Genomic DNA, 13,292 nt, shown 5'->3' with positions numbered 1-13,292 from the left:
GTCATAACTATAGAGCATGGACTATAAACCTAAATAATTATTTAGTTTTATTATAACTCTATCAACATTCGCGTTCTGGTGCCGAATTTGAGCGATGTCTATAACTGTTTACACCCTTTTGGAGGCAGAGCATCCCAGTGCTGTGGGCTCTATTACTTTTAAATAAGGTACTTGCCCAGTGTTCCCTTTCCTTTGGAAACAGAGTGCAGAGTTTATTGGAAACTGTACATTTTTCATCCACCTATCGTTTTGAGTTGCCACGTTCTTACGTTGTCGTATCCCTCTCCCCTTTTCATCCTAGAGGATAGACATATTTTTACAAGTTTGTAGCTAGGAGGATGTTAAACCATGATACATGCTTCACCCTCCTCTTAAGGATGCTGTGTCATCTCTTTATGCTGTCAGCCACCATTGGTTCAAGGAGATAGGGAGTGAAGATGGTAATGCTAATCATCTAGAGTGGTTTATGTCTTTAAAGTGATATGCAAACATAAACCAATTCTCATAACATCTCTGTTATAGAGGTAACTACTGTTGTTCCTGTTTTACAACTGAGGAAATGGAGACACATAGAGCTTAAGTGAATTGCTCAAAGCCTGACAGCAAGTCAGTGGCAGAACTGGGAGTAAAAATCCAAGAGTGATCTCCAATCTCGTGTGTAGTCTACTAGATCAGATACTTCTCTGAAGCTGTTTGTTTGAAGAATGTGTTCAGATCTGTTTCTCCAAAGGACAGTGATACCCCATAGAGCCAGCCTAACCAGGGGTCAAATTAAGGAAATAAGAATTGGTAGTCTTCCAGAAATTCACATATGAGATTGTACAGTTTTTATAATTTGATGCTTTTCTCTTCTTCCTTGCATGCCGTGATCATAGTGAAGTAGTTAACAAAGCTGCTTTTTATATTATTATTAGGTTTCAGAGTTACTGCACTATTGGCATGAATGGGAGTAGTTAACACCACCCAGAAGTATTGCTTCAGACTGTCTGCAAACACAGACACACACCTCATTGCATTATTTTATCCTTGGGTTTGAAGGTTTTTTGCATTAAGGCTAGAAGTTTATTTATTACTTTAATATGAAAACTTACTTGCTGGAATAGAAGATTGTATTCTCAGAAAGACATATCAGAATGCCAAGCTTCCATAAGGCAGCCCAGTGCGACATCTGTCTTGTAATTGAAAAAATGTGTCTAGGGTGTGTATCTGTGCAAACTTCTTAACGTAATGTGGGATCGGGCTTAAACTGTTTTCCATTGTGTATCAGTGGTATAGAACAATATAATTAGCTGGCACATAGTTTCTCTTTTTTACATTAAAAAAAACCTGAATAGGTACGACTAATAGTTGTCACTTCAAATGCCTTTTTTTGTTTGTTTGTTTTTTAAAAAGGCTACTCTTGAAAAATGGCTGCAGAAACTGCAAGGGAGGCAGGGGTGTGGAGACAAACCAAAGCTCTTTTATTCAAGAACTACCTTGTTAAATGCAGGACTAAGAAGAGTAGTGTGCAGGTAGGTTACACGATCATTTACTGGCCTCTGTGTCTGATTATGATTGAAAAATTAGCTGACTTAGAAACAAAACTAAGCTTTGTTAAATTGTCTCTGAATATTGAAGGAATAACTGATTAGTTTGAGCTCAGGTCTGAAATATATTGGCTCCTTCAATCATCCTTGTGATCCTTTGGCAAGAAATGGTTTATAGAAATAGTCTTGCTGTGTGTCTCTGTGTATGAATGTGGTAATGTCAGTTTCTCTATTCACTTTCTAGAGAGTATAACTGACCAATTGGGGTAAAATAACATTACTTATTTTAGGGCAGAATTACATGTAGTAAAATAGTACTGATAAAGTACAAGATTAAGTTTAGAATGGCTTGTTACTGATAAGAGCAATTAGGTAATAGAACTGCCTGTTGGGGTTCCTGGTAAGAACTGTCCAAACAAATGTTTACAAATTGTTTAACTGATAATTAAGAATATAGTGTTGTTGAGAATAACATCATAATAATAACTTCAGAGCGCTATCTCATCATTCATCCCTGAATGTCAAAGCATGTTATAAAACATTAATGAAGCCTTGTAATACCCATTTTGCTGATGGGGAAATAATTGCAGGCAGACTGTGGTTCACCCAGTGTCAGGCTGCAGGAGCGTGGCAGAACTAGAAAGAGCATTCACAGCTATAACCCTCCATTTCAGCATATGAACTATATAAATACACATAACTCTGGAAGTCGGGACTGAAAGGTACCATTGTGTAATCATAACACGAGCCCCAAACTTCACCACAGAACAATAATACAATGATTAAAATATTGCACTGGAAGTATTTGTGATGATGTCATTTCTAAAATTTACCTGTTATAAAATTTTGCTTAACACCTCTATTGTGTGACGTACTTGGGTATTTAGGGGAATCCACAAGGGTCAAATTGAGAACATTTAACTTATTTTTTTGCAAGACAATGCTTGGCTTGACTTGCTTAACTGTTCCATGACTGGAAATATATACAAGTTCTTTTTCATTTTCAGATAATGCAAATGTTAAGTTTATACCAAAAGCCAAATCATGTTCTATATAAGAGACCAGACACCAAAACATCTGAAGCCAAATTCTGCCATCAGCTTCATCCATGTAACTTCGCCAATTTCAATGTAGCAGACCACAGAGATTGCTCTTTGGTTTATAACTTTTTAGGAGTTGGAATGGTGCACTTGCATCCTAAAATGACTTCCCAAATTATCACTGCAGATTAGCAAAATCCTGTGGCTGCGTCACAGCAACAGCCAAGATTTGAAATTATTTATGTAGTTCGATAAATGTGCAGGAAGCTTTACAATCAAATAATTTGAAAAGGACATAGTCACTTCTTGAAGCATTTATAATTTAAGTAAAGGAGAGATTTTAATTGCTGTCTTGGTTTTTGTTGTTTTTTCAACAGGAAATCCTTTTTCCACTATTGTTTTTATTTTGGCTTATATTAATGAGCATGATGCATCCAAATAGGAAGTTTGACGAGGTGCCCAACACTGATCTTGGTACTTTACATCGCTCCATGCTCTTGGACTTCATTCTTGGATACACACCAGTGACAAACATGACAAGAAAAATCATGCAGAAAGTGTCTTTTGAATACTTTGAAGATGGTATTATATTGATTTTATTCTTCTACATCTCATGTTCTTTTTTTATGTTTAGATGGAAAATACGATATTATTGTTTTGAATAGCTGATCAAACTTGTCCTCTTCAGGTAGATTAGACAGTATTTCTCCCCTCTACTGCTGAGATCTTGAAGGGGCTGTGATGTCATCATTGTCTGCTTCAGCTGATGAGCATTGTGTGATGCCAGTCATGTGCTCAATCTTGCAGCCTTACCCACAGTAGTACCCTTTCCTCACACCAGTGATCCCACTGAAGTCCAGGATGACTCATCTGCATGAGGGTTTCAGGATTGGGCTTAGTATCATCAGACTAAAAAGATTCTACCTCACACCAATAGATTTACTGAGAGCGGTTGTATGGTAAATTAAGGAAGATATCAGTTTATTTTACTAGGGCTTTCAGGTTTAGAGCCTGTGAGTACTACAAAACAAGTTGTTTTTAATGAATGTTTCATTTAGCACCATGCCAATATCTGGTTTTGAAACTGATTTAAAAAACACAGTTAAGTTGTGCCTCCTCTATAGAACTGGCACAGCTATGTAGCTGAAACTGATTCTACCCCTAAAACCTCATGTGAACTTGTAGCTTAGATGGTACATGACTGCCAAGAGGAAAAGAATCACAAGTACCACGACCTGAAACTTTCATTTCTTTTTTTGGGTATCCTGATCTGCTGGTTTCAAGTTCTTTCTGATGAATTTCACATTTGGGAGTGATGCGTGGCTTCTGATCGCAACAATAAATGTTTTTGAGTCCCTGCAAAATTTCACTTTTCATTTTTAAAATGTATTTTCCTTTAAAAACTCATACACCTCTACCTCGATATAACGCAACCCGATATAACACAAATTTGGATGCAATGCGGTAAAGCAGTGCTCCCCGGGCAGGGCTGCGATCAAAGCAAGTTCAATATAATGCAGTTTCACCTATAAAGCGGTAAGATTTTTTTGGCTCCCGAGGACAGCATTATATCGAGGTAGAGGTGTGCCAAACTTGTCAAGTGCTGAGACTTAAATCCGTGCTCCATTGAAGGAAATGGGAAAAATTCTCATGAATTTCAATGGGACCAAAATTTGGCACTCAATACTGAAAACAAGTAGCCCTATTTAGAAATGACACAATCTTTGCTTAAAATACATAGTCCACATTTGATTGTTCTTCTCACACAAGCATTCTGATATAATTCTAATTTTTAATATTTTGCAGCTGTAATTACAGAAGAATTTTTCAGTGAAAAAGAATTGCAAGAGGCTAGTACTGTTAACCCCTCAAACTTTGTTGGTGTAGTTTTCAAAGATTCGATGTCCTACCAGCTTAGATTCTTTCCTGTTGCTGTCTCGCTGTCTTCTATCAATGTAGAATCAAGAGGTAAATATACATGCTTCATTTAAGGCATTGAACTTGAAAATTTGACTTACTTTTATTATGTCATCACATGCGATGCTAAGTGCAGACTTTGCTACCTCATGTGTTATCATGGGAAAGCCAAAGAGCATGACAAGTGGTGGCATTATCATCAGTACAATTTGAAAGGGGGTGGGGTGGGGAACTGGTTTTTCACTCTTTGGGGTATTTTGATGCACAGGAGGTGGGGTGGACTGCATTATTGATCGGGAAACTCCCACAAAAAACTAGTAGTCATCTTCCTGTACTGGGAATGGTTGCAGGAATAGTTAAGGCACAAATGAATATCTGCGTTAGGTGAGCATCTTTATGTATCAGTAATAATTTGGTGGTATTTATAGAGTGACTTAATGTTACATGGTTCTTCACAAGCATGTAAAAAAACCAAGCGGTGAAAACGTAAGGCGATGGGAGTTTTTTAGCACCAGGATTTCAGCCTAAGTCCCTGCTTTGGGAAGCTCTGAAAAGTACAAAACAGCTTACAACATGAGACACTCTAGTGATAGCCCCAACATCTTCACCAACTCCTCCACTACAAGAGGGTGTGTTCTTGCAGATAAGCTTGTTTTCCTCTTAACTTTCTAAAAGAACACTGAAAAAATGTTCTTCAAAGGGTAAAGTGTAGACCGTCCAAACTTAAAAAAAAAAGTCTGATTTCACACACAGCTTTTCACTATTAGAAGATTGTCTTAAAGTTGCATTTTAATTCTAGGAATGATTACCTGTGAAGTTAATAATTTTCCATGAAAGTGTTACGGTAGAATTCACAGTTCGGTTTCATTCTCACCAATTTGTTTCCTTGGCTTTTTCAGTTGATGTGCGAATCTCTTTTGGAATCCTTTTTGGACTCTCATAACTGCAAAACAGTTTGGTTTTCATTAAAGTAACTTTGCAAGTTTCTGTCCATAATATAGAGTAGTGGTTCTCAATCTTCACCCCCCAAAGTGGCTGAAAAATTATCCTATGATTGGTCATATCCTATTATCCTTGTAATAGTAGCCATCGGTTTGTGAAGTTGCCGTTGGCTTTATGGTATATCTATCAAGTTTTATGTCTGCCTTAGAGAAAATGTCTTTTTATTATAGTTAGGGTGACCAGATAGCAACTGTGAAAAAACAGGACAGAGGGTGGGGGCAATAGGCGCCAATGTAAGAAAAAGTCCCAAAAAATGGGACTGTCCCTATAAAAACGGGACATGTGGTCCCCCTAATTATAATGCTTTAAATGAGATTTTGTTGGTTACATTTTTAACTCCAAAGAAGTTGTTTTCCCCCAATTTCCACCATTAATAAAGGGTTCCCTTTAGATACAGTATTTTACATCATGAACAAGAAACGAGTAACTGCAGGTTTTTGCTTTAAAATGTCTGTATTTTTCCATAGCCAGTTGTTCCAGTTTATCAAAGGGATGTGAATCTGTTACCTACTGGCGCTCAGGATTTGCAGCGCTACAAACTTGTATTGATGCAGCAATAATACAGGTAAATATAGATAAGTAAAATGAATAGGCAAAATTGCTTAAATAGCCTTTGCTTTGGTATTCTTGTAATGAGATTTTTTTGTCTTGTTAGGCTGTGTCTATGCTACAGCCTATGTTGGCAAAGTGTATGTCGCTCAGTGGTGTGAATATTCCATCCCCCCCAAAGCAATATAAGGGCTTGTCTACACCACGCAGCTTTTAGCGCTCCTGCAGACAAAGCTGCGTTCACACTGCCAGTTGCGTCAGCAAAACTTTTGTCTTTTGCAGGGCGGCTTTTTTAAGTACCCGTGAAAGACAAAAGTTTGTTGACAACTTTTCAGTGTAAATAAGACCTAAGTTAAACCAGTATAAGCGCTTATGTGCACAGCGCTATGTCAGCATAGAGTATCTTCACCAGATGCACTGCAGAGGCAGGGTGTATCTGTACAGCTGTGCTCCTGCAGCATTGTACGTAGAGACATGGCGTTAGTGTCTTAATACGAAGTAGGGTACTAAAATTGGTATACAGCTGATTAACAAAATGTTTCTGAGAGATAAGGTGGATGGGGTAATATCTTTTATTGGACCAGCTTCCAATAGATGAAAGAGACAAGCTTTCGATCTCTTCTTCAGGTCTGAGAAGGTAATTAAAGTATCACAGCTAAATAAAAGGTTGAACAGATCGTTAAACATAAGAAGTAACACCTGTTGTAAGAAACGTTCAAAATGAAGTGAGCAATTAACACCTCTGCAGTCAGAGAACAGTGTAGAGGTAATGGGTTACAGATTGTTGTAATGAGACACAAAATCAGTGTCTGTTGAATCCATGATTTTTGGTGTCTAACAGAGTTATGAATGTAAGCTCTGTGGCTCATCTTTTGTAGGTGTTGCTCAGGTGTCCTATAAGGACAAGGACTAAGAGGGCAGATATGGCGTAATTGTTTTGTGAGAAGCGTTCGCACACAGATGATGGGTCTTCTATTATTTTTCTGCAAGAGTTCATTCAAGAGTGCAGTGATTGTCTGGTTTAACCTGCGTAATTGTTGTTGTTGGGGAATTTGATGAAGTACATCACATTTGATAGCCATGTGTAGGACCCATGGATCTTGAAAGGGGTGTTGTGGAGGTATTGATCACTGTAGCACTGGAAATATGTCTGCAGGGTTTGCAGCTGTTGCTGTGATAGGGTCTGGTGCTGCTTCAAGTTGGTGTTTTCCTCGTCTGTGAGGAGCTTGCTTCTGATGATGAGATTGGCAAGGTTGGGGTGTTGTTTGAAGGCTAGAAGAGGGGGTTCAGGAAAGATTTCTTTCAAGATGTGTTCCCCTTTGATTTTCTTGCATTTTTGTAATATTTTTGCACCAACGAGTATTCACATCTAAACGAACGGCACTGCTGTTTGTACTTTGTTAATGCTGCAACTCTGGTCTGTAACCAGATGGATTGTTTTAATGGATGCATACTTAATACCAGTCTGAGTGGTGATTGGTGGGAAGGCATGTGTCCCCCCCCACTGATGGATTTGTAAAGGGTTTGGGACAGAAGGCAAAAATGAAACATATTTTTGGTAGCCAAGAAATTGGGGATAATATTTCTCATTCCACAAAACACATTTTTACTCCAGATATTGTAACTGCATGAACTGTATCCAGTGTCTGACTTAAGATCTAGCTATTAATGGGGGTTGTAGTTATTTATACAGAATGGAACTGCTCTTAGAGCTGTGCGTTGGTGATACAGTAAGCTTACACCTCATAAATAAAAAGATGCCTAGAAAAATCTTAAATTAGTGAGTAGCTCAGACCCTAAGGACGTGAAAGTGTTGGACTATGTATCTAACTTGCATACAGCTTTTACAGAACAAAAGTGACAGATATGGACATTTTGAAAAACAGAGTTACTCATCCCATTGCTTTACTTTTGGATTCTTTACACTATGTACCGTAAATACTCACATTGCATTGGTAATATCCGTGGGCAAATGTTAATAGCATTGAATGCAGTTAGTGGTTTGTCATAGCCCTGTTAACTTCACTTTTGGTGATTGCAATGGTTAATAGCTTGAACATAATGCCATTTTCTAAAATTCTTATTGGGGAGTGTGTAACAGTTGTCGCAAGTTGAGGTTTTGAGCCGTTCTGTAATAATCAGACATGCCAATCTGGACAGTGGGTACCGTGGTGTCCTACTAGCAAATGCCAACTTTCTCTAAAGGGGGTTAATCCAGTTGTGTATGCCAGTCTTGCAGTGGGATGAAGCGTCTACCTTGCTGAGCTGAAGTTCTTCATTGTTTTACTACCTAACATCTGTCCAACTGATAATAGGGTGGTAAGGATTGGTTTGATTTGTTCCCGGTCAGTGTTTGTTTTGAATTCTTTTCCACTACTTCTTTCTAGTTCTAGTCGCTATTTGACAAATTCGTGCACAGGTCAGTCTCTATTAGGAGATGAACATCCCAAAGTTTTGTTCACTTGCTGTCTCCACCTTCCCATAGAAGGTCATGTTTCCCTACTTTTTGAACTGTGATATTCTGGGACTTGGTACAATTTAGGCCCAAGACTTACACACACACAAGCACCTATTTAAGGTCTCAGGGAATTCTGTGAGCCTACTTGTGTCAGTAAAGTATGGCATGTGTGTAAATGCCTCCAGGATTGGGTCTTACACCCAAAAATAATTTACCTGTTAATGTATTTTGGGGTTTGTTTGGTTTTTTTTTTTTTGGTTGGTGGAGCTGTAAAATCCAAACTGATTAAAATATTCTTTCACTTTGTTCTTAGCTGAAGACTAATCATTCAGTTTGGGAAGAACTGGAATCGACTAAAGCTGTTATTATGGGAGAGGCTGCTGCTAAGAAAATCAGTTATTTTCCTCGAGCAGTTATTTTAATTTACCTAGTAATAGCTTTCTCACCCTTTGGGTACTATTTGGCAATTCATATTGTGGCAGAAAAGGAGAAGAAGTTGAAAGACTTTTTAAAGATAATGGGGCTTCATGACACCGCCTTTTGGTAAGTTAGTGTACAACAAAACTCTCGTTCTAGATAAATATAGTAAATGTCATGTTATTTTATAATAAATGTTTAAAATTCATCAATTGATTACTGTTAATCTTTTTAGGCTATTGTAATATTGATGGGAATGTTGGGCAAGTCTTGCTTAAACACAGTTGTAATAGTAGAGTAGTTGGTGCCTGTTTGAAAATCAAATGTCACGATGATGCTTCATCTAAAACCTATTTCCATTATTCTTCTGCTTTATAACACAGAAATGTAAGACTGGAAGGGACCTTGACAGGTCAGCTAGTCCAGTCCCCTGCACTGAGGCAGGGCTAAGTATTATCTAGACCATCCCTGAGAGATGTTTTTCTAACCTGTTCTTAGAAACCTCCAATGATGGAGGGCTGGTCTACACTAGGGGGGTATCAATCTAAGATACGCAACTTCAGCTATGTGAATAGCGTAGCTGAAGTTGAAGTATCTTAGATCGATTTACCTCGGGTCCTTACGGTGCGGGATCGACGTCCGTGGCTCCGTGTCGACGCCGCTACCGCTGCTCGCTCCGGTGGCGTTCCGGAGTCGACGGGAGTGTGTTTGGGGATCAATATATCATGTCTAGATGAGACGTGATATATCGATCCCCGAAAAATCAATCACTACCTGCCGATACGGCGGGTAGTCTGGACATACCCGGAGATTCCACATATTTCCTGAATGGTGGTGCCCAGAACTGGACACAAGACTCCGGTTGAGGACTTAGCAGTGCTGAACAGAGTGGAAGAATTACTTCTCATGTCTTGCTTACAACATTCCTGCTAATACATCCCAGAATTATATTTGCTTTTTTTGCAACAGTGTTACATTGTTAATTCGTATTTAATTTATGATCCACTATAACCCCAGATCCTTTTCCGCAGTACTCCTTTCTTGACAATCATTCTGTATTTGTGTGGTTGAACATTCCTTACTAAGTGGATATAAAGAAATCCCTCAAAATACACCAAATGCCTGATGTGAATAAATAAGATGCTGCGTGCATGAGCTATATTTTTTTCCTCCTTTTAGCTCAGTAACTCCTTTTTCCTGATGTTGAGTTGGACAAGTGACAGTCTCCCTTCTGCTCACATCAGTTCCAGTATGTGGATTGGATGAATACTGCTGTAGTATTGTAACCTATCTGAGAGAGAAATCTGTGCAGAAGACATTTAGATTTTAAAGTGCATCTTCTTTAATGATTGGTACTATACCATGTAATGTCTATTCTTCCATGTCGTGGGTGTGCTCATTTTAATACAGTATGGTTGTAGGGGAACAAATGATCTTAGTTTATCTTTGCATGCTGTATCCTGCAAAAAACTCCCACAAAATATCATCCTTTTTTACTGTGAATAGCTCAATTGATTCAGTTGGATTGCTCTCAATAATAAACGCTGTTTGCATGATCAAGCCCTTAATTTAGAATATTAGCAGACTACTTCCCCCCTACCCCCAGTCACTATTTCTTGATACATGTGGCCAAGTCACTTCCCTTCTCTGCTTTAGGGAGCCCCTCTATAAAATGCATCCCTGCAGACATGTTACTTAAGTGCAGCATTTTGAAAATTGGAAGCACTATAAAAGGGCTAATCTAGTGAGTTGTTAGCTAAGTAAAATATGTCACATTTCTTACCCTTGCACAGGCTTCATCTGTTCCCTAAGAAGGAAATTTTTCTCTGACTTTTCAACAAGGTTTATTTTGTGTAGAAGAATATTGTATTACTGGACTGACTAGGGTATTAAAATTTAAGTAGCATTTTCTTTAATTATTGAAAGCTGCTCCTCAGTAACCCTGTTTCAATTAAACAAGGGAATTAATTATGGAAATTACAAAATTGTAGCTTCAGAACAATGTTTTGCTTTATTTTGATGTAATTAGCATGAAAGTACATGCAATGATGCTTAGAATAATATTTGCACTTAGAAATCTCCTTTCCTCTGAGATTCTGGCACATTGTTTTGCTTCCCTTTTGTGCAGCATTCTGGAATATTAAAGAATTGTAACTTTGAATTATTCCAGTACAATACTTTAGTTAATCTAGGAATTTTCCCTGTTTTTCCTTTTCTTCCAGGCTGTCTTGGGTTCTACTGTACACAACTCTGATTTTTGTCATGTCCATTCTCATGGCAGTCATTGCAACAGCCTCGTCACTATTTCCTCAAAGTAGCTCCTTTGTGATATTTCTTCTTTTTTTCCTGTATGGAATATCCTCAGTAAGTGTTTTGTGAATTCAATTTGTTTGTGGCTCATTGAGGTCGCTCTCTCCAATGTGCTTCTTCCCATCTGCTGTTTTCCCCCATTCTGGACATGTTTCCAATGCTGTTTTCCCTACCCCAAATGGTAAACAGCTGCCTTTATCGCACCATTCTCTTTTTTCTCACAATTGTTTTGGGAGATTTTATGTAGCTTCTCGTGTCACATGTACTGAGCTGGTTACTTGAATCCCAGCCATTACCTTACCACAATATTCGAATGTACAGAAATATTTACTAAATCTCCTATGCTTTGAATAGGAAATACCAGGAGAAATGTATTAAAATCAAATACCCTGGGATTTTTTAAAGTTTTATTATTCCTGCTTATTTTACCCCACTACTTCACGTATGGCTGAGTCTCCCAAAATGCCAACTACTCTGGTTTGTGGTGGTAGTGTAGCTGTGTTGGTCCCAACATATGAGAGGCACAAGATAGGTGTGGTAAAATCTTTATTAGACCTACTTCTGTTAGTGGAAGGGAAAAACTCTCACATTTCACAGAGCTCTTCTTCACACAAGAATTGAAGGATATCATCAAATCTTTCTCCAAACAACTTCAAGAGAAGCTCTATAACTTCATACTCCACAAACCCACCCCAGGGACCTTCTGCATGCTCTGCAAGATACACAAACAAGGGAACCCAAGCAGACCCATCATATCTGGCCACAACTCTGTTACTGAGCAAATATCAAGATTTATAGAAACCATCCTCAAACCACTGACCATACAGAAGGCCAGCTTCCTCCAGGACACAACCGACTTCCTCCAGAACCTATACCACAGAAACTACCCCTGTACACCAACATCCCTCGCTATTATGCCACCTCTGTCTGCTTCAATTATCTACAAGAAAATGGACAACACTGAGCAATCCACCCGCAACACATTACCAATCTCATCCATTTCATCCTTACCCATAAGAAGTTTACATTTAATAACAAATGTTTTGTTCATACCATGAGTACAGCCATGGATACTAGGACAACTCCCCAATATGCCAACCTCTTTGTGGGACACCTTGAAGAAGAATTTCTGGGAAAATGCACCACAAAAACATGTACCTGAAATACATTAATGATATTTTCATCCTCTGGACAGATGACCTGAACTCCCTGGGATTTCCACCACAATTTCCACAGCTACCACATGTCTGTTACTCTCTCTGTAGAACAGTCCTATGTCAGCATCAGCTTCTGGGACATGCCAAGAAATCTGTTATCTACAGCCAGGAACTCACATCCCAAATAATATGCTCCAAAAGAGACAGGATATACACCTCAGCATGTTTAAACTGCCTTTACTAATCAAAGACATTCCACCAGAGAAGTAGATTACATCATAGAATGGGCCACCCAGATACCCCGGGAGAATGTGTTACAGTACAGCAGAAAAAAAACCAAACACCAACTGCACAGCCCTGTTTGTCACCTGCCACCCTACATCATAACCTGTACTGGTTTCATCAAATGGGTACAACCCATTCTCAGCGGGGACCCCATCCTGAAAGAACTATTTTCTGAACCCCCTCTTTTGGCCTTCAAACAACCCTCCAACTTCACTAAACTCATCATTAGACATAAGCTCCCAACAGACCAGGACCCACCAACTCAAAGTGGCACCAAACCCTGCCAGAACAACGAATGCAAAATGTGCAGCCATATCTCCACTGCTACAATAATCAATGTCCTCACAACTCACCTTTTGAGATCCATGCGTCCTACACATGCCTATCACAACATATGGTGTACTTCATCCAGTGCATCAAATACTTCAACAACTACTATGTGGGTGAAATGAGACAATCACTGCACTCTCTAATGAACTCACACAGGATGTTTTTGTCTTTTATCATTTTTCTCTCACCTGTGGGCAAACACCTTTCCCAAAATGATCACTCTGTATCTGACCTCTCAGTCCTTGTTCTCAACGGAAACCTGCACCATACCTTCAAAAGACAAGCCTGGGAACTTATTCAT

General features: G+C 38.8%; 1 protein-coding gene across 3 annotated transcripts in view; it reads left to right on the top strand.

Moving 5' to 3' along the window:
* The window catches only part of ABCA5 (ATP binding cassette subfamily A member 5), a 96,743-nt gene that overhangs the window by 45,864 nt on the left and 37,587 nt on the right, over nt 1-13,292 (top strand). For all 3 annotated transcript variants that reach the window (XM_039500855.1, XM_039500856.1, XM_039500857.1), the window contains 6 exons: nt 1,393-1,511; nt 2,944-3,148; nt 4,373-4,534; nt 5,953-6,050; nt 8,806-9,035; nt 11,132-11,273. In XM_039500855.1, coding sequence (XP_039356789.1) covers nt 1,407-1,511; nt 2,944-3,148; nt 4,373-4,534; nt 5,953-6,050; nt 8,806-9,035; nt 11,132-11,273 — 942 coding nt within the window. In that variant the 5' untranslated portion in view covers nt 1,393-1,406. The remainder of the gene's footprint in view (nt 1-1,392; nt 1,512-2,943; nt 3,149-4,372; nt 4,535-5,952; nt 6,051-8,805; nt 9,036-11,131; nt 11,274-13,292) is intronic.

The sequence above is a fragment of the Mauremys reevesii genome, linkage group 15, assembly GCF_016161935.1.
Source record: "Mauremys reevesii isolate NIE-2019 linkage group 15, ASM1616193v1, whole genome shotgun sequence".
NCBI lineage: Eukaryota > Metazoa > Chordata > Testudines > Geoemydidae > Mauremys > Mauremys reevesii.
Note: the sequence above shows the minus strand (reverse complement) of the source record. Positions and strands in the feature narration are given on the sequence as shown.